Source organism: Coturnix japonica, chromosome 23 (assembly GCF_001577835.2).
Source record: "Coturnix japonica isolate 7356 chromosome 23, Coturnix japonica 2.1, whole genome shotgun sequence".
Classification (NCBI taxonomy): Eukaryota; Metazoa; Chordata; class Aves; order Galliformes; family Phasianidae; genus Coturnix; species Coturnix japonica.
The window spans coordinates 2,406,715-2,428,498 of NC_029538.1; the positions used below are offsets into that span (position 1 = coordinate 2,406,715).

The window sequence follows — 21,784 nt, forward strand, 5'->3', positions numbered from 1 at the left end:
ATTTATTTTGCTTGTTATTTCGTGCGTATGTTTTCAAATAAGGGAAAGCAAAATACAGGGACATAAATCCCATAAAATGCACTCCAGCCTGATTCATCCTGAAAGGCAGCCAGCTCTGGGGAGCAGTCATCTATTACAAACCTGTCCTTTGCAGCCACTCCACTATGCAGTACTTCTCAGCACACAGGGTGCACTTGCAGAATGCAGGGAAGGTCCAGCCCCTTCCCTCAAGCTCTTACAATCAGAGCAGCAGAAGGGGAGGCATGTCTGTGCAAATTAATCACGGGCTTATAAAGAACCTCCAAACCATCCCTGCAACGTAACTGGAAGCCAAAGCTTTCAACAGAGCATAAGCGTCATAGGATCAGGGAGAAGGAACAGGGCAGCAACATCCTGCACTGCTGGGATTTCTGAGAAACCATGGGGATTGCAGCACAGACAGGGAACAGAGCCCAGCATAGGGCAGCGACGGGACATGTTGCAGACAGGAGATGCTCAGAATCCCCAGCAATTGCTTGTTCAAGGATAGGTGCCCCTCCTGCTCCCACCATGGTCCACAGGAGAAGCCAGGGATTCCTAAGAAGCCCTCTGACTGCCAGCCTGCCCAAGAGAAGCAGGCATATGTTCTTGTTAGAGGGAGCAGATGAGATCTTTGCTGCGCCATTCCAACAGGACATCTTTATAGTGATGCCAAAAACACGAGACAATAGTCCAAGACAGGATGTTAAGCATAAGCTAAGTGATTGGAACGGGAGGGGAAATTTAAAGCAGCAGAATGCAATTAACCAGGCTGGGATTCAGCTCAGTGCTGAAGCTGTCTCCTAAATGCTACAGGCTAATGACAAGGCTGAGCATGTCTGTGCAGTCAGCACTGTAACTGCAGAGCAATAGGGATACAAAACCACCCAGGATTGGGGCAGACCCGACTTACCTCTTCCCTGAACACAGCTGCTTGTTCTTTGCAACCAGGTAAACGCTGGATAAAGTTTACCACCTACAATCAGATTAACGAGAAGAGAAAAAAGGATAGTTAGAATGATGATCAAATACAACATATCTTACTTCTGTATGCAAGAACTGTTATAATGTTAACATAATTCATCCTTTAATGAAGGTTACATACAAGAAATAACAATGGGGTGTTGCTATACCAGGCCTTGAAGGCTTATTCTGGTTACAAACAGCACTCCATGTTGCTATTTGACCACTTCTCTATGAGTCCAGTTTCTCTACAGCTCAAAATGGTCCTTAAAAAACATCACCCCTATTAGAAGCTGCATACAGCCATACATCATTTTAAATCCATCCACAACTTTCCTTCCTGTACAGTTTTGTCAGAAAATAGAATTAAAAAGAAGGGTTTAGACAATTTCCCATCACGACATCCTTTTCAGAGATGATATAAATCAACCAAATGAGTCCTCCCGGTTTCTTAACGCAGAGAAGGCAGAAAAGCAAGGAAAGGAAGAAGTTGTTTTATTTAATGCATGTTGGATGCAGAGGATCCACAGAACCAACATGATTAAACGAGTTAATTTTACATTTCGTATTAGGGAAAACCTTTCTAAGCAGGAAATCTGTTAACATTTGGAATAATCTCCTCTGAGACATGCAAGCAAGCCTTGGATTATATTATATAACACTACACAGTGCAAGCAGCAATCCTGAATGCAGTGGAGGATGACTTAATATGTATTGTCTTCTACATCTGCAGCTTCGCTGGTTCACAGAAGATTTATATATTGAGGCATCATCAGATCAAACGCTTCATGCTAATTGGACGCTCCCTTGCAGGAACAGCTCTGTTTCATGAAGCATATTCACTTGAGTTATTACAGATGTGACATTTCTTCCACGAACACAAAAAGACGAACAGTTTGGGGGGGGGGGGGTCGCTGTCAAAGATGAGCTTCCCTTTAAATCATCAGGCTCCATCCTAAATCACATTGCTGTGTCTCCAGCTGATCCCATTGCTGACCTGGATCCTTCCATGCACAGCAGTGAGTTGTCAGCTTGCCCCCAGCTGCGTTCTGCCCTGGTAGAGCTGCTTTTTGGTGAGCATCGCTGATTCCTGTTGCTCCTGTTATGCAATCTGAGAGCAGAGCCCTTATCTCATGTTTTGCCTTTCCATCATGCTATGAAGAAAAGCTCCATCTTAAAGAGAACCCCTAAAATCCACAGCGCCATCACTCACTGATTCCAAAACAGAAGTGCAGTCTCCTTCTACAAACAGATAACAGAACAATACTTTCCCTGTATCTCCTTATAATTAAAAACCAACTGAAATATTTCTGCAGGGCTTCTATCTTCCAGAACTTTAAGTGGAAGTTGGACTCCTGAGGGCAAGGCAGTAAATGTCCCTTAGGCCTGTGGCACTCACAGGCTGGCAGAGATCTCAGAGGGAAGCTCTGAGCCTGCCTTGCTCTTCTGTCCTTCCCTGGACAACTGCTGCTGTGTGTGCTGTGATGGTCTTTGATCTGCCCCAGAACTTACAGTAATTACTCCTGTTGATCTCTCAGTGTTACCAAGTTTCTTAGCTTGAGGGCCTCTAAATATTACTGCTGCTCTTCCCTTCCAGCTGCTCCCAACCCAACAAAGAATTAAAGCAAGATTTTTTCCTTATTGTGGGTTTTATTCCAAAAAAACCAGTTATTCACTCCCACTGCTCTTGTTTCAGATCAACAGAATGGGCTGCTTTGTGCAATAGAGTTCCAAGTACAACCCATAGGCAAATGTTTGCCCTGTAGGAAGATGTTAGGAGCCCAAACACCAAGAGATCCAATCTACATTGGACTCACTAAAACACAGAAAGTCCTATTGCTCTCATCTTCCAGAGCTTGTGGCTACGCTGCCTTGCACACAGTGATACTTCAAGAGCTCAGAGAGAAGCCAAATTGATTCCTATGGGACTCTGCAAAGAGCACAATTTGCTAAAACCAATCCACTTTGCTAAAATGCAAGACAGAATCCATCACGACTCCAGCCAGTCCACTGTGGTGCTGCAGCTGATCTTTTTAATGTGCCATTCACACTCCCACTGGTAGCCAGCACTCCATCGGTTGTTTCAGGCAGTTCAACTGTATTCTGGGTTTTGAATCACCGCATCCAGAGTGCCTTGATGCACTGTGGTTGGCTACTTATATTCATCTGTTATCAAACTAATATCCTAGCTAAATTTACCCAGCGGTTGCTTTAAAGGTCAACCGTAAAGGACACATTTTATTGGCTTGTATCCTGACTCTGTTCTTCTATGAACCAACCTCCATGTTTTGTCCAAAAGAGATTCTGATTGTTCTCATGTCAGAGGATTAGCTGCTTCTGCCTTTATTGATTTATTAAAAGACCTCTGGGAAAAACAAAACAAAACAAAACAACAATGGGAGCTTTTGCTAAAGAAGGATACAAATAGAAAATCTCTCAGAGATTTTTTTTTCCCTCTTTGCAAAGCAATTTAATTTAAGCTCATTTTCATTAGAACACAAAAGAAAGAAAGGAATACTAAAAGGACCGTTTTCTTTTAAACCAGCCCGACTGATTATTCTATCCCCTTCCTTTCTGCTGTGGTTCCTGACCCCTGCAATCAAGTCCCACCACGCTCCAAGTGCTGCTCCAGCATGAAGAGCAAAGTCAGGATTGGATTCTCTGACAGTGGGGAAAAATGCACTTTCTGAAAGTCTCTGAAGATCCTCCATCCATCACGAAGAACAGCACCTTTGTCCTGCTTTGCAGATTATCTCCTGCCTTGCCAGCACAACATTACAGCACACTTCTCTTGAATTAAATGGCCTGTGATTAAGTGCCAGGATCCAAATTGTCATCACTTCCCAAGTGGAGATGCAAATATTATTTACGCCCAAGGCAACAGGTAAAAAAAAGAAACAACTACTCAGCACACAAAAGACAGCAGCTTTTTCACATGCCACCTAATTACAGGAGACATCTCAAGAGCTGGGACTGCAGACTTATCCCCAGCTACACAGCTGCCTCTGCCAGAAATCAGGTCAGGCTGTGGGCAGTTTGTTTCAGGGAAACAGGCAGGGAGACATGGGAGGAGAAGGCATGCACAGTGCAGTTTGGGATTATCTGCAATATAAAAGTGAATCAGCAGCAAAGTCAGAGGAGAAGGGGAGGGAGATTAGAGAGAAAGGAAGTCTGATGTGAGAACGGTGCTGCAGGGCTGAGGACTGAAAGATAAAGGGGTAAATAAACAAAGAGACTTGCATTCACAGAAGTAAGGCATAGATATCAAAGGGTTAACAGAGATCCTTCCCTTTATAAAGGGACCTGGGTATAACTTTTAGCTGAGTCAGCTATGGCATATGCAAAGCAAACAAAAAAGCATTACCTAGGAGGAAAAAAAAGATGTTTTCCAATTAGCACTCCAGAATAGGGGGGCCCTGGCACCCTCTGCAGCCAAGAAGCAGGGAACTTACCTCTTCCACAGACCACTTGGACACATGTTTGGCTGTGAGGCCTGAGACCTCTGGCAAGAGCCTGCAGTGCTGCTCCCAGCAGAGATGGAGGCGGTGGCTGGGGTTAGAGTCCAGGGCAGGCATGAAGACGGACTGGTGGAGGGCCTGCTGGAGGTTGAAATCGAGGTCTGGAAAGAAAACGAGACAAGTCAGAGCAAGCTTTCAGGAAGAAGCAATTATGAAGGAGAAGGAAGGGTCACAGTTTGGAGGGAAAAGCAAGGCAGGGCACATAGACAGTCAGACACTGATGCTGCATGGCACAGTGCGCTCCCAGGGCATGCTGCTCCCCCACCCTCCTGAGAAACTATAAAGAAAGATAAGATTGCCAGGCTGGATATAATATCGTTAGCTTCTTCCCAGGAAAATGATGTCACGCTGCTAACACAGAAGATGCTTGCAGCGTTTTATTGACAAGGTGGAGGAGTTCTGGTAACAGCATCTTCGGCTGGAAACTAATGGCACCGCCCCAGCTGCTGGCAGCCTGTGAGGAGTGAGATGTGTGCAGCTGATGGCCTGGGCTCATTGCCTCCCCAGGAGACTCCCAGGCCAGGAATGCTGGACGTTACCTCCAGACATCAGTTCCCTCATGTGTCCAGTGATGGAAGCTTTAAAATCAAAGAGGGGAAAAAAAAAAGAGAGAAAGGAAATCACCCCTCCCTGATGAGATCACTTGGGTAGTGCAGAGTCACGGTCCTACAGGGATTTGCCCAGTTATACAACAGAAAGTGAAGCAGAGGATAGAAACAACATGGAACACATTCATGACCAGCAGAGTGCTTGGTCATATTAGAGGTAGAGGCTGGCCTGGCATGTAGTTACTCTTCTGTCCCCAGTTATGTCACCTTACCTTCATCTCCACCTCCCTAAGCAATGTTGGATGCCATCAAACATAGTTCTCTATTGCTAATGATGAGACCAGAGTGAGGGGTTAAAATACATATATATAAAGCCTAAGTAAGAACTGCTCTTTAGATGGGATGGAAGCCCTGTACAGTGATAAAATGACAGGTCAGTGGATTACTGCAGAATTTTCCTCCACTGATTTCCATCACTCTGCTTAAGGTGAATGCGACAGGAAAGCAGACAGCTTTCCCTGCCAACTGCAACTGCAGCTCCGAGCTGGCAGAGTTCTGCTCCAACTGCAGAAGTCAGCACTAGGTAAAAATGAATTAAAAAAAAAGCCAGGCACCTGTCCCAGTTTGTGCCTGCTTAGCTATTTTTGATTGGAGTCTATTACTATGTTAAATCCTCCTAAAAGCCTGGTCAGCTTGGTTCTCTGAAATGGCTTTTTATAGTAAATCTGAAAGTTAAGCATATGGTTTGCTAAAGTGATATCAGAAAGCTTCTCTTCAAACTTAACCTGTCAAGTACCAGAATAAAACAGACATTATTTTTCCTTTTGGGTTTTTGTTTTCTTTTTCCATCCTAAAGAGAACCTTCCCAAAGTCACCTCAAATGATTCTGAACTGTATTTCTGAATACCTACAGAAAGAAGTTGATGGAACTCAACCACCTGATAGGTTTTGGTTGTGTCTGCAGAATGGTCTTGGAATGGGAAACAGCCTCCCCTTGCCACTTCAGAGCAAGCAATGCTACAGGAGGTGGTGAAAGCTTCTCTTCTTGATTAATAAATACATAACTTCACAGGGTATTAAACCTTACACTTCTAGTCAACTTTACCCTTCTTGCTCATTTCAAAGGGAGAAGGACAACCACCATCATCATCTCCAAGCCTGCATTCTCTTGATTGTGGAATCAACAACAAAATAACCTGTTGAGCTTTAAATGATCCTCATGGATCTGTTATTTTGCACAAACACACACGCACACAAATAAAAGCCAACCAACCTTTCCCGTCGTTTTCCTGTTTCACCAGCTGCAACTTTATGTAGGCATGTGAGCATCCAAGCCTGAAAGCATCAATTACAAAACATCTCAAATGATAACACGAACTGGTGCAACTGCTCCTCCATATGTATATCAGGTAATGGGATATTTAGGAACCAGAACATTCTCCCTCTTCAAATCAGCAATAGGATTTCTTCGTCCCTGGCTTCTCTAAACTATGAACTGTGATATTAAATTCAGACCTACAACTCAGAATTGAGTTTGAAGTGGGAAAGAAAGCATTCAAATTAGCATGAGGAAAGAAGACTTAACAAGCAACTCTAAAACCCTGCACTGATAATCTCCAATCAAACTGGGCTGTTCTAAGCTTCCCGATTAACACCCATATTTCACATATCGCAGCAGAGTCAAGAAACACAACTATGAAACCACAAAAAGACATCATAAAAATCTTATTTACTTTTTGGGTTTGGCTTTGATGTTTCCAGAGGGTTTTTCTTCTATCCAGTCTTTTGCTTCATTGCTTTCAGACTGCTCTGATGGACTCTGAACGCTGCTTTGACATGACTTTTCACTGTCTTGTGCAGATTTCCTGGAGAGACAGACAAATGACAGGAGCTAAGCTGACATTCTCAGCTCCCTTTTCCCAGAAGAGAGCAAAACTGGCAAATGAGAGTAACAACTACCACCTAGTGGTGAAAGCTCTCCCCTACCATCATTACTGCAGCCCAGAGCATGGATTGAGAGATATAATATGAAATAATCAGTCCCTGTGGATAAAGGCTGCAATCCCAGCAGCTACAGGAAACCCACTGAAATCGATTTAGGATTTATGAATCCTGGATAACACTTAAGACAACTTATATGACTGAGTTTGTTGCTGTACAGTTGCCCAAAGAAGGATGAGCAGAAGGAAGCTGTAACACCTGCATAACAAACTCAAACCTCTCACTATCAGGAAATGAACTACTCAGAAGAATGTAAAAATAATACAATTTTAGAATGAAATTGATACTGGAAGAATCTGAAAACTCTTCAGAGAACATTATAGCAATAGTACCATTGAAGTGCAACCCATTTTGCTATCAAGAGTAATAAAAGGAGACCCCTGCATGACACCGGGATGAGAGGAAGCAAACTCTGACCACATGCACCTTGGGACTGAGAACTGTTCCTTTTGTCTGAACAAACATAATAAGTATATATTGAAAATGTGATAAATTCAAGCAAAGCAAAGAAACCTTAACACTTATGTAAGCCATAACACACACACAAAAAGGCTAAAGTACCACTGGAGATTGCCCTGGTGAGATTTAATTCCTACAGCCTAAAAGTGACAATAATGAAACCCTTTATGTCCAGGTTTGTCCCATGACAGACTAACTGCCTCCTGCAGTCCTGAAGCCGAAACATGGTTTGTCTCAATGATACTCAGTTCTAAAATTATTGTAAGATAATAAAATATCTGAAGGAGCTCGATTTATTTGCCAAGTGATACGTGTAGAGTCATTACATGTACCAGTGTAACGCGACCAGCACTGAGGCGGATTGCAGTCATGGTTTAATAGTGCAAAATAATCTTGCTTGACAGTTTTAGGGCAGGAAATGAAGAAAAAGAATATATTTTAAATTGAAAGAGCAAGAAAAAATATATATACAGAGACAGAATGCAATTTCCTTTGTTGGAATGTGACCAGAACAGCAGGACTAAGGAATCAAGAAACCTATTAAGGCACATGAGGGTATAAAAGTACACTGCACTGTGTTAAGAGTGTCTGGAGCATGGGTCAATATTACAGAAAGATGAACTGAATGAACTACAGATTCTTTGCCAATCCCTGTGTTTTTCAGCCTTGTAAAATGGTATTGCCATGGGAAATGGGCTCAGCTCACCTGGATTGTGGAGAGTCCTCCTGAGAAGACTCTCCTGCTCTAAGTAGAACCTGGGCAGGGGTCTCCAGCCTCTTGGCTTTCTGCAGGCTGCTACTAGGGGAAGGCCTCTCCCCACCTAGTCGGTCCTGTAACATGTTTTCTTTGTTGAGGTTCACATCAGAATATGGGCAGCCAACTAATCTGTGTTAAGAAAAAAAGAGAGAGATTATGATGCACGCTCCTGTGTTCCTGAGTCACAGCCTCAGCAGCCTCAAGCAGATACAAACATTAACAAAAACCAGGAAAAGCAAGGCCTAAAACTCATCCTGATAGAGACGTTATTACCCAGTTTTAGGTATGGGAAAGCAAAGGACCAAATGGTAGTTCTGGAAACCGAATTTATGTTTCTGAAGCATCACCCTAGAGAATAACAGGAGATCTTCCCATGTCGCCTGCTTGTCTGAACAGCATTTCATGAAACAGTAACAGTTCGAAGCTCTTTATCACATTAAATACTACTGGATCCTCAGACCTCCCATCTGAGATTGTTTTCTTGCTCTGTAAAGCTTTCCTTTTCCAAGAACACATAAGAAACCAAAGGTAAACCTGTCATCCAAAATCCAGCAAGAAAACCCTCTCACTCCAGTGTAGTTTTAGAAACCACAAAACATGATTCACTCTTATGCTCTAATAATATACCACCGCTCTCTTCCACTTTAGCTATTGCCTTGCAGTATTCTTGGGCATATTATTTTACATAAGTAATTCCTTCAGTGATGCTGGAATGTAGAAATTGGAGCGAATGAATCTATGCTATCTTGTATTGCAGTTGGAACAAACATACTGCAATAAACTGAATTTATGGTGGAACAGCTCATTTAGACACAAGAGGGAGCTGCAATTACACTAATAGCTGTCTCCAGAACACCCTGTGATAATTGCAGTGCAGTGCAGGTGCTTGTTGCTGCATTATTATTACAGACAGCACTCAGATGCTCCCAGACAGAACCCTCATAAGATCTCAGATACATACGTATAATGTGTTCCATATCGTGGCCCCCTGACATGACCAATCCCGTGACATCCTGGAGTGGGACACGTTTGTCCCACTGTTCCCACAGGATCAGCAGCACCTGGAGAATAAAATACAAAGGTAAATAGGTTTATGAAAAGCTTCCTACGTCTGAAGAGATGGCTGCATTTTGGGGAAATTATTTGTGATAACAATATGGTATCATCTACATTACCAAGAGGGACTTGCAGAGCGTGTCCAGTCTTTGCACACCAGCCTACAGGATGAATATCAGGGCTGTCTGCATCGACCCAGAAATCATAGTTACAGTCCCAGCCATCAAAATGAATCTAAAAGAAGCACAGCCTCAGTGAGAGATACAGTTAAGGAGGTGACTCAGCTGTTATTTTAACTTCCCCCTTTGTTTCACCTTGCTCAGCTTGGAGCTGATTCACTCAATCTTTCAGTCAAACATAACCAATCTTCGTGCTCAATTTGTTTTCCTGTCCCCTCCGTCTGCACCACGTCCTGGTGGCACAGCCAGATCACAGTGTCTTCAAGAAAGCCCCAGACCACAGGATGCTCAAGCCTAAACTTATGCAAACAGAAGTGGTCTTTTTTCATTGTCTTATTTTCTACAGACCCCAAAACACCACAAACTTGACAAGTTTTGCAGTGAAGAAACTAGAATTTTCTGCTGGATGAAGGGATGAGTAATAGCTGGCTTGGATCCAGGTCAGGCATATAGAGACTAAGGATCATTGCTATTTAAAGGCTGTTGGACTGTTAATAAGGCAAAGTTTCCAACAAAGGTATGAAGTGAATATCTGGCTTCTAAGACACTGGGGAATCTTGACTTTTGCTTACAACTACAGTGATGAGATTGAGAATCAAATGAGCAAAGGAAAGCAAACGCCCCTCCTGCCCATCGAAGCGTCCTTTAGGAAAGACTCTTATGGCCAAGAAGCCCCATCAGTGCAGCTTACATCTCAGCCAACTGATGTGTAACTTCTCATAAACAAAAGCACAAGCCACTCTCCGGGCAGTATATGAATGTGAAAACAACCAATTACAATGTACCTATGCAACAAATTCATACTGGTGCATAAAGCCACCTCCTACGTGGGCCAGGACTGAACGTGCTTTTGGATTTCCTTTAAGTGTGTTAGGAGAAAAAAGATAAATTCAGGCAGCTTCCCACCAGCAGAACGTTACTGCTACCCTTATCCGTGCAGTTCACAGATGGAAAACCATTCTGTCAAGTCTTATTTCAAAACAGTTACAGTAAAACAGTAACTAATAATACCAGGCAATTCCATTAGATTTCAATAGGACAAAACAACAGAAATCATTTCCAGCTGGGCACTTCTGTAGGCTGGAACGCCTGCAAAGCATTTGTTTGCTGCTCTTCACATCAAATGGGTATTTTTTCTGTACTGCCAATCACTGTGCATTCCTTAGCACAAGGGCTGTGCATTTCAAAGCAAGTTCATACCTTAATACGATGGTCATCTCTGTCAGTTACGGTTGCCACTCTTATCAAGATGGGATTTCTTTTGTCTACAGCCTCCAACTTCATATTAACTTGGAATCCGTGAGCAGGACGCTGTAAGATAAGATTGCAGGCAGAATGCTAAGAAGTGAAGGCAGTTGCAACTAGTCACCTTCTCTGAATAAAATGTACTTAGTTTTTCATCTCCCATTCGAGTGCATTTGCAGCTTTTGCCCCCATCTCATCTGACAGACTATTTCAGAGGTTAAAATCAGAGTTTTCCAAGAAAATAAGCTGTCCATTTGTCAGCAGTACTCGAGGAGAAGCCTGAGCTTTCCAATGCAGAGCAGCACCTCAGTCAGTGCTGCACAAACTCCACTGACAAACAGACTGAACAGTCTGACATGAAAACTGCTCAACACAGCAGAGATTACCCCTCACCAGACAAGGACACCAACCAGCTTGCTGCACACAGCGCACTGCTGTGGGACATCTCCCTCTGCTACACAACATGACATCCTTCCAACCACTGCCTCAGCCTCTGGATATTAATTACCTTCATTTGGTGCATGCGCTGACAAACACGCTTGGTTTCATTTCAGTGCAGTGTGATTTCTTTCCTCTGATGCTGAGATTTTGTCCTATCTGTAACCTGGCATTTTGGGGCACCCCTCTTCCTTCCCACTCCAACCCTCAAGTTTCTCTTTGGTCTTTTGAACTGGATGCAAGCCTCACCCATAGTCTTTCAGCCAGCTGGTAGACCAGAAGGCAGACAGCCTACACTGCTTTTAGTTTAGTTTAGTTTAGTAAGAGATTCTTACTGAGACAGCCAACACTGTCTGAGTTTCCTGAGGAAGGAGTGCTAGAACAAAATGCTGCCCAGAAGATGAGTGAGGCTATTTGAGCCTTACTGAAGGGCTGCTACCTTTTTGCAATGACTTTTGAATGCTTATAAACCGACAGACCGAGACAATGAGTCAAAATAGTGACGCTGACAGTGGTTGTCTCCTGTTGTGTTTTTGGGTAGGTGAGAAGACAGAAACCCAGAAACAAGACTCGCTGCATGTGCTAATGATCAGCATCTCCACACTACGTATATTAGCCCTTGAAAACTGTTAAAAACTAATTCAGGGAGAGATGCCAGTTCTGTCTCTCAACTCATATTTTTATATACTGATTTCCTGTAATTGCTAGCTGGAAAAAGAGTAATAATAATAATAATAAAATCAATAACTCTGCCATGTATTTGCACTTCAGACCAATCAAGCCAGAAAAATAACAAGATTCAATCTTGGAAGAATTCTATTCGTGGTTGCTATATCAAGTGTCTTATTTCTTTTCTGTTTCAATTTCCAAAAACAGTCTTGGATGCTAATTTATACTCCTGAGTTTCATGAGAGCCTGTCTGCCATTCTCCCTCAGCAAAGCACTGAAGGAACAAAGCAATGGCTTCAGAAATTGATCTAAAACAGGAAGAAAGACAGACAAGGCTGCTTCATTCCCCCTTGGGATGTTGCTTCATTTCAGAAGAACCCAGAAGAGGGAGTATCCACATGAAAAAGGCCCCATGTACCGTGCAAAAGCCCTGTGATCTTCAGGTAACATTTCTCAACACTCTTTGGAATCAGGAAATCTGAGGAAGCAGTGCTGGAATGACAGATTACTGAGGACTTCAGGCTGGAGGTACTAAGTAAGCTGCACTTCACTGTTTCCACTGTCAAAAAGAGTTTTATTATCTTTCCAAAACATTTGTCCCTATGATGCTATTTCTATTGTTCCTCTGTTGAGCACAAGGCTGGCCGCTGCATTCCTTCTCTCTTGTATTCTGCAGGCTCCTGTTTTCTAGCACTGCTGTGACTTCATGATTCACATGTTATGCCCCATGACTGAGATGCAGCATGTCCAACTCTGGAAAACCTAAATCCAAGGGATGCTGTGGAGATCAACCACACTGCAGGTAACTCGTGCTGTGGCCCTACAGTATCTAAAGAGGCAAAACAGCCTCTTTACATGACACCCACCTTGCAGCCTACAGCATCTGCCTGCTGAAATCTAGCGATTATCAACTTTCTTTGGCTGGATTTTTACCTCCCTTATCTGGAGCCACCTTGATTGCTTTTTCTTCCCTAGTCTCAAAGAGCTTGCCAACACAATATAAGGGAGGGAAGGAGGTATTAACCTGCAAGTCTAACTTTATCAAAAGGAATCAAGGGAAATGTCACAATGGCACAGAAAGTTCTTAAACACACTCGCAAGGTTTAACAAGATGAATCAGCAGCGTGGAAGATGCTGCTAAGGAAAAAAAAAAAACACCACCACCACCAAAACTTTGGCATTTAAGAAGTTATTCTAAAAGCTTTTGTTTCGTTCCTGCTCACAGTGAGCTCCCAGATAAATGCACTGTAAGGAAACGAAGCTCATGTTCCTATGGTTGAGAGATCTATCTTCAGATTTAGCCTGCAGGATGGTCTCATTCCACCTAGGAGTTTGGCAGGGATGCTCTGTCACCTGGTGCTATGCTTATTCCTGCAGAGGGCACAGATGGCTCCTTCCTAGAAGTACCAAGATTTTGTTTTGTTTTAGCAGCACAGACAATTTTAATCTCAGACTCAAAGCAGAAAACACGCTTTCATCCTCTTGGCACAGTCATGGTGAACTGTCACAAAATAAAGCATCAAGAAAGAAAGGGAAGATAATATATGTTTCCCTTTCTCTTCTGAGCTGGGAAAATCAAAGAGATTCACCAACCAGCTTGAATGCTCTTGCTGGGGCTGCCTGCGAGTTGGTCTCTACCAAATATTTCTCCCATGAGAAGGCTTTGGGATCCTTGTATCCTGAAAAACATGGAGAATTAACATTTAAGTAAGAGAACCCAACAGTTATTCTTACAAACAACAGAAAAACCGCTATGCAACATATGGCTGTAATGTTAATTGAGCTCTTAAAAATGCATGGCATTGGAAAGTGATGTGTTTATTCATACACAATACTTACAGCACACACGACAGCACTGCAAGTTTCCCAAGCTTCTATACAAAATCTTAACCCCAACCTGAAAAACCTGAAGAGTTTTTTATCTCTACTGCTTAATCCATTCTTATTCTGTTGAGAAAGCTGGCAATTAAGAGCCAGTCAGAGGATTCTGTGATGTGCAATGACATCACCAAATTCATTTCCTATTTTATTAACTATGCTATGTGTGAGTGCTTGGCTGCTTGTAGAAACTTCTTGTCTCCTCCCACCTACTCATCCATATCTGAGTAGAATTAGCAGTCTGGATGTGAAAGCTGCGTAACCATTTCCTACCTACGCAGGTACCCACAATGGCTGCACTTCTCTCTACACCAGCTACTCCCAAACAACATTTAAGAAAGCATTTTACCCTTTTTTTTCTTCCCATTTCTGTATTTTTTAGCCTCAATATTGTTCCCTTAAGGCGAGAGGGTCCAATCACTAATTGCATAGGACAGACTGCAAATTGCTGCACATAAATCTTTTAGCAGAGAAATGAGAATTGACTGCAGATTCTCTCAGGGGCACAGACAATTGTGTTGTGAGTGGTGGAGCTGTATGCCACAGCCCTGGTGCATATTCCAGAAGCAGGAACAGATGTGGTGCTGCTGAAGAGCCTATAACCCCTTTAACATCTGCAGTAAAAGGCACAAAGGCTAATTCTTCCACTGCAAAGGCAGCTTGTAGTGGTACCCACTCCACTAAACTTGATATGCAGTAACTAATTACAGAATTTCTTGCTCCAAGGCTGTCAATCTAGCTAACAGCAGACATGATTTTTTAATTACTATTATTTTAAAGACAAATGAGAACTTCCATCGCCCTGAAAACAACACTGATTTTCCTGCAGGCTCTGTCCTTTTTCATTTGCCTACATTCTCTTCACTGACTGAATTCCAAGCAGAAATGGATGTGGCTTCAGTTGCTCCTTCATTTCCAGAAATTCTCTCATCATCTACACAATCATGACACCGATTCCTCTTTTTTCCAAGCTCACTTTAGAGGAAAATCTGAAAACAGCTCTGATTTCTTTCCCTCTGAAATCAAATTCAACTGCAAATTACCAAACCTTGTTCCTTTGCTTGAAAGAGCTGTAAAACAAACAACAATGGCAAAAAGTATGAACAATAACACTGTTCCATCAGCAAAGACTCAATCTGTAACTTGCAAACATATAATTATGTGGAAGATAAAGCCTGCAGGTTTTTTGGCTGAGGGAGGAAATGTCTCACTTTCAACATACCAGGTGGTGTTGTCAGTGGGGTTCCAGTTTCTTGGCAGTAGCCAACAGGACGAATATATGGGCTGCTAGATTCACACCTGAATCAAAGAGGAAAAGTTGGCACAGATCAATTTTAAAGCAGAAAGAAAAGCAGAATTTCAAATGCTCTCTGATATGCCTTTGCTAGGGTAACAGATGCTTTCAGTGGGTGTGATCATGGTGTAAAAGACAAGCCTTGCCTTGTTAGAATTTATACACCTAAGTTAACAAGGTATTCAAGCTGCCCCAGAAGATGTCTGCTGCTTTAAAATACAGCAACATCAATAAAATAGCCTCCAACCCCAACACGGACCACACAAACCACAGTTCAGCCTGGACATAAATCATCCAAGTTAAAATACAAAGAAAGAAAGCAAAAGGAAAGAAGATCAAACACTTGTCCCTAACTGAAACACAATTACTGCGCAAGAAGGGGCAATGACTTCTAATGTCCTAACAGGAACTGCGTGTAAACCTTTACTTCCAACCAAAGCCTATTGGTGCTTTGCCTGATTCCCAATGTTATTGCTAATATAGACACTCTCAAGCCCTGAAGGAGGGGATGGGTCCATCTGAGACAGGCACTTTAGTCACAAACTGTTTTCAGCCAAATGCTACTTTGAGGCTTTGTTTGCTTGTGTTTCCTATTAAAATGTTCAAATTCCAAACAAAACAAGACATGGAAACAAAGCTTCACAGACTAAAATGGTGTAAGAACTAGATCTAACGTTCTGCAAATGGAAACAGCAGTGCTACAAGGTTCTGGATGATATCTTTATGGCAAAGAAAGAGGAAAATCAACTTGGCACCTATTCTGAAGAACAAAACAAAACAGAAACAAGTAAAAGGAGGTGGAGAAAACACAGAACACGGATCAAGTCAGTGCTACGTAGATAAGCACATGCCTTGTGTTGCTTTCACAGGCAAGTTCAAAGAAAGTTTCTCCATTCATGTGGGCTGGAAATCATGGACCAAAGAGAGAGAATGTTTCCTAGGTTAATATTTTACCTGGTCCCAGCAGCATGCAGGGCAGGGATCAAAATTCCCAGATGCAGAAGAACTGCAAGTGCAGGTCAGGACTTAAAAGTTGAAACGCTGGCAATCACTTTCATTTTCAAAGTGCCCGTTACTAGTTCTAGAGGATGTCACTAACCAGAAGTGTTTGTTACCAGTGGAGCAGTTTATTCTTTCTCTGGTTCTCCAAAGGATAACATGAACTCCCAGCCAACAGCTGCATTACCCTGAACACTGCACTGGCAGTTCAAGCTAGACCCACTGGTTCTGCACTGAACCAACTAAAGTCATCAAGCACAAATTCCTGTGCCCCCCAAATTATTCAGATATTTGAGAAGTGATTTAATATCCCGACTTCAGTGACTACATTTCAAATATTAGATACCACCCTCAGTGAAAGAGTGAAACAAACTGCAGTAATGCTTGCAGCCATATAATAGAAAAAGGTTCTCTGTACCAGTAGTCGTAAGTCTCGTCCCAGTTATCAAAGTGAATCAGCAGGCGGTTATCCACCATGTCACTAATGGTTGCAACACACATCAGTGATGGATGCTTCTTGTCCACTGCCTCTAGTTTCATCCCCAGACGAAAGCCAGATGGCGTGACAGGCTAAGGAATAGGACAGCAGGAAAGAGAAAGCAGTCACAGTCTAGCTTAGGCCATTTAAACTACTGCTGTAAACATGTTAGTTGCAGGTTATAAGCCCAAACCCCACAGACCAAACCTCAGGCCATTAGCAGGAGGTCTACAGACAAGACTTCCACGTGTTTTGGCAGTAATTGTCACTTCCAACAAAGAGCTGTGCAGCACAGGTTCTGTGGGTAAACCACAACACAAATTCAAAGGCTTAGATGCACAACTTTGTGCTGCTAGGTATTGGTTAAAGATTAGAATGAGCATTGCAAGTCCACTCTTATTGGCAGAAAAATAAGAGAGTCTTCACAAGCAGAGCTGTATGGTTAGGGCCAGATCCCTCTGCGGTCAGTGCTCTGTCCATCAAGAGCACTGAATCCATGGGATTGGGGACTTCGTGTCATTTGAGTACCACAAAATGGGTAACTGCACTGTACTGAGGCTGACAACCAGAAAGAAAACGACAGTGGGTGAAGGATGAAAAATACTCAAGATCCGTTGCCTCGTAATGAATCCCAGGGTGCACATGAGCATGCTGCTGGAAACCAGAAATTATTTTGGGAATGATTAAATTAGACGAAAGCGACACAAATATCTTGACTGCAGGGACAAAGCAAAACAGACCGTTGTAATATATTTAACAAACGGTGGGGTAAATCCTTTCCTCCAGTACTAAGGAAGAAAGGAAATACAAATTCTGTCTGGAAAGCCCGTGACTATGGGAAGGAAGAAAAATTGTACTAGTTTCCCATCTTACAAATAAATAACAGCAGGAAATAGCTCATATCCGACTGCTCTGTGGCCATATCTCTGACATGACAATATTAAAAACACTTAAATATTCTGGTCAAAACTTTCTCAGCATCAGACCTGTTTGAAAACACCTTTGTATTCAGTATAATCACTTACAGTGCAGAGGGTCTTAAAAAGGCTTTTTGGAGCTGCTTGAGCTTTGCAGTTCTTCAGATAGGAAGTCCAATTAAATTCTCCCTCCTTGAAACCTAGAAAGACAGATAAAAAGATTGTTTTACACAGCCCTGCTACATTCAGATTGTTTTTTCAGAAGTGGAAATTACCTAGGAAGGATATGAACTTTGCATGATAACTGCCTTTTTACAACCTTCAGGGGTTATGTATTTTAGCTAAAACATCCCTCTCTCTTTCAGTACAATGTCCAATCATTGATATCAGCCTTCAAATGATTCCAGGGAATGGAACACAGGAAAGCAAGTTCTGAACCCTGAAGAAACTCCTTGCTTTACAAGCTCATCCAGAAGTTTCTAATCCAACATCAACCTTTGGGAACACCAAAACACACACAGCCAGGACAAATAGTTCTCAGTACAATTTATGCCTTCTTGTACACTGTATTATTTATATTCATACCTTTAGGAGGCAGCAGCTTATGACTTGTTTTTTCACACCAGCCAACAGGATGGATGTCTGAGGAATCAGCATTAACCCAGAAGTCATAGCACTCCGGATAGCCGTCAAAATGTAATCGCATTCTGTATCCTTGTACCTGCAAGCAGGGGAGTTCTGGTTATCACACACAGTCACATAGAACTTAAAGAAAAGCACTCATGAAATGCTCCTTCCATATCTGGATTTATATATAAGACCTGCTTTTATCATCCCCCACCTACATCTCCACTCTCCTCCTTCCTTGCTTCAAACTGGGATCACAGAACTGGCCATTGCAACTGCAGTGCCCTCATATTCCATACACTGTATATCCTGTGCTGCAACATCCTGAATGCAAATGCAGCAGGAGTGCACTTACGTCCATACCAGCCCAATTCCATGAAATATATGTTGAAGAAGCATAAAAGCATTCCAGCTTGCTTATATTTAGTAAGTCTTAGGGCCTAAATGCATTGCTTTTTTTCCACATTCATTTGTTTTATGGAAGGAAGATGTGTGTTACCATTATGAGTTACAGCTGCACAAATCCGACAGTCAGATTTCATATATAGATTCTGAATCACTTAACATTATTCCTTCAGTATCACTCTGAAATCCTCCTAATCATTAACAAACTAAAATATTATTCTTACGTTTCCTCTTTTGATTGTAACAAAAAATAGCACAAACACGAACAGGATTTTTGGATCCAAAGATAGAAATATCAGCTACCTCTGCCACTGTAAGAACACAGAATCGAGAGGGGTGCTCAGGATCCAGCCCTTCTAATTTCATTCCAACTTTAAATCCATTCCGGCCGTGTGGGAATGACTGAGACTGTGAAAGGGAGGAAAGAAAGGAGAAACTTGCTTTTAATTCCTGAAGAGAAAAAGCCATTGCACAGCAGTCATCAGATCCACCTCGGGTTTTGAATTTACAGCTCCAAGTGGCAAACCCTATCCCTAAATGACAGCTGCTTTAACAGACAAGCACAGGTACAGAGATCAATAATGGCACCTTCACCCTATTTCAGGTTCACTTGTTATTCTAATTCACTTCTGAAAAACACTGAACCATGAGTCTGTAGCAATTAACTGCGAACAAATCTTTCAGCAGAGGCAGAAATGAGCTCTATTCAAAGACAAAGGATCCCCCTTTACAGCCCTGTGTAGGAGGGCTGGCAGAAACAAATAGATAGGAAAGCTCAAATCATTCTGCCTTTGTCAGCATGAGGTCAGCAGGATGGATTTTCCCAAAAGGTAACTTCTCATCTTCAAAAAGCAGAAGGGATAAAGTGTGTTTAATCTGGAGCCCATTCACACAGCCATTCCAGAAAACGTTTGTGGTTTTCATTTATTTGCAAACTTAATCCAAATTAAACATTTGGAGTATAGGACAGGCTGAAGGACGTTAACCAGAATCGCAAACAGCTTAATGCATCCAATGGAGTACCAGACTTTCCTTCTCACCTCACCCTGCAGGCTGCAAACAGCCCTTAGGTTTAAAGGCTTCACTCAGAATTGAACTTCTAATTCCAGCTGGTGCTCTGGAATGCAGAAGCAGCTTCACTGTGCCTAAATTAATACCTACATTCTCTCAGTTTCAGTGGATGTTTCACAGCTTTATTTTATCTCTAACATTCACGTCTTGACTCACAATTCTCTATACAGGAAGGCTGGGAAGGCTGCTGTACAGCCACGGATGAAACACAGGACATATGGAAGACATTAAACTGTTCCTCTCCAGCATTACTTAGAGGTTGCCTAACAGCTGATCTATTTGGAGCTACCCAAAGCAGACTGAAACAGTCATTGTTTATTTGTGAGTGAGACTCAATCCCTATTTTTTCAAGTGCTGCTTTTAGATGAGGCTCTCAGGGTGGAATTCAGTTTCCACAGCGCCTCAGGGCTGGAAACAACTGGGTTTTACTGCCTGCTTGCACCAAAACAGCTAATAAACCTAACTGCTGGTTTGAGAATAGTCTGCAGTTCTGCTTCCACGGAGTTAGTGATTCTGTGATATAGCCTGAGAAAAAACACAGCATGATCTGAAAACAGCTACCGACCTCTCTGAACAGTTTGAGGGGAGCAGCTGGCATCCGTTCCTCTTCTAAGTAGGAAATCCAGTTCCACACCTTCTTCTTTGCAGGAACAACTGAGCAATCAAAAACAGAAACAGAAATGAACGCTTCTCTCAGGTGCTTCCCCTTCTGCCCTCTCTTCTCTTTCTCCTCCCATTCCTGCAAGTAATGTTTTAGAGCAACCAGAGCATCTCCAGGCTGCTCCCTGCTATGGTGCACAATTACCCTTAGAGGAGGCAGCTCCGAGTTCAGCCCAGCCACATGCCCAGCAGTGCTGTGCCTTGCTGTGCCCCTGAGGAGGCAGTGTGACCCAACTTTTGGAGGAAACATATAAATTCCAGCATCAGGACAAACCATGATCGTTTCTCATTGATGGCACCTGAGGTCAGATAAGTTGTGACCTCCGAATTGCTGGCGAGCTGCCCGTGGAGAGCTGCCACAGTAATATTTTAACATGATAAAAGTGTAGAATTGTGGAAAATAATTCCTTCTCCTGATTTTACAGAGAAATAAGGGATTGGGTAAGAACTAAAGGACAGCACAAATGGGAACGTGTAACTGCATCTAACGTAAACCTAAAACAAAACAAAGGAAAAAGCAAGTGAATTTGTGTTCACTTGATTTTTTAATATATAGGTACATGAATATATGTGCTTATGACCTGCTAATAGCACAGTGCATCAACTAGAGAGGCAGCTGTCAGTACACAGATGATGAAGACAACTTGGCATGTGCTTGGATTCCTTCTAGCAGGACCATGGTTGTCCACACCGAATTATGCATTGAGTACATATTAAATATCTCCCCCCCAGCTTACACAGGCTGGCTCCTTTAAGGTATGTAATAAATTTCACCCAAGGTCTATAATCAATCCCATCTTGTTTACAACTCATTTGCTGTTGGGCATTTGCTGTGTGTGGCTCTGAAGCTCTCTAAAGTCAATGGAGAAAAGATTCTTATCGGCTTCAGCAAGCTTTGCATCCGGGCTGTGTCCTTCCAGATCCTCTGTGCTGTGCCCACCATGCAGGCAAACCTTGTGTATTCCAGCTAATACATTTCAGAAGTGCTAAGAGGGTTATGTGCCTCATAAGCTGCTCTGAATGTGAAATGAGCTCTACTGTCCTCTCCTCTTCTGCTTACTACAATTCATTTTATAATAGCTAGTAAAAAAAAGATAATAATCTATAAACATTAAAGAAAAGAGACTATGAGCTTAGCTCACCTTGTTTTATTGGTTTACTGTTTCTGCGGCTTTTCATATTATTTGATTTATTCTTCTCCTAGACACAGATATGTTAAAAAAAAGTTTAGCAATATTGTTGTTTCCTCCCTCTTTGATCATCTCACAATGCATGTACAATAAGGATGTAACATGGATCTAACAGGAGTATTAGCTAGCACCATTTCCCTTGGAATAACCCTGCAAGAACATTAGTAGGGTATGTTACACGAATCACTTTGATCCTGCAGCATCCCAAAATGCTTTACAAGTTATTTCATATGGTACTAAAGTTCATTTAAATATGGCCACCAAAGAGCAGTAGAGGCCCATGGTCTCCATTAGGAAATTAAGGATTTGCTTTCTGCAATGCAGGATTTACTGCTCACATAAGCAACCTTACTGCAATGCTCCGCTTTCCTTTTGCTTCCCAATGTTCTTATGTCCATCTATGCCAGGGAATGG

General features: G+C 42.4%; 1 protein-coding gene across 7 annotated transcripts in view; it reads right to left on the minus strand.

Annotated features, from left to right (window-relative positions):
* LOC107323920 (lethal(3)malignant brain tumor-like protein 3) overlaps positions 1 to 21,784 on the minus strand; it is a 40,851-nt gene that overhangs the window by 5,748 nt on the left and 13,319 nt on the right. For all 7 annotated transcript variants that reach the window (XR_001559369.2, XM_015883482.2, XM_015883477.2 and 4 more), the window contains 16 exons: positions 21,323 to 21,380; positions 20,086 to 20,174; positions 18,753 to 18,857; positions 18,003 to 18,138; positions 17,526 to 17,617; positions 16,441 to 16,592; positions 14,952 to 15,028; positions 13,445 to 13,530; positions 10,700 to 10,810; positions 9,440 to 9,554; positions 9,226 to 9,325; positions 8,214 to 8,393; positions 6,781 to 6,912; positions 6,321 to 6,382; positions 4,434 to 4,600; positions 932 to 994 (listed from right to left, as the gene is read on the minus strand). Coding sequence is in view for 6 of the 7 variants with exons in the window: in XM_015883482.2 (XP_015738968.1) it covers positions 932 to 994; positions 4,434 to 4,600; positions 6,321 to 6,382; positions 6,781 to 6,912; positions 8,214 to 8,393; positions 9,226 to 9,325; positions 9,440 to 9,554; positions 10,700 to 10,810; positions 13,445 to 13,530; positions 14,952 to 15,028; positions 16,441 to 16,592; positions 17,526 to 17,617; positions 18,003 to 18,138; positions 18,753 to 18,857; positions 20,086 to 20,174; positions 21,323 to 21,380 (1,725 nt within the window). In the remaining variant the exon portion in view is untranslated. The remainder of the gene's footprint in view (positions 1 to 931; positions 995 to 4,433; positions 4,601 to 6,320; positions 6,383 to 6,780; positions 6,913 to 8,213; positions 8,394 to 9,225; positions 9,326 to 9,439; positions 9,555 to 10,699; positions 10,811 to 13,444; positions 13,531 to 14,951; positions 15,029 to 16,440; positions 16,593 to 17,525; positions 17,618 to 18,002; positions 18,139 to 18,752; positions 18,858 to 20,085; positions 20,175 to 21,322; positions 21,381 to 21,784) is intronic.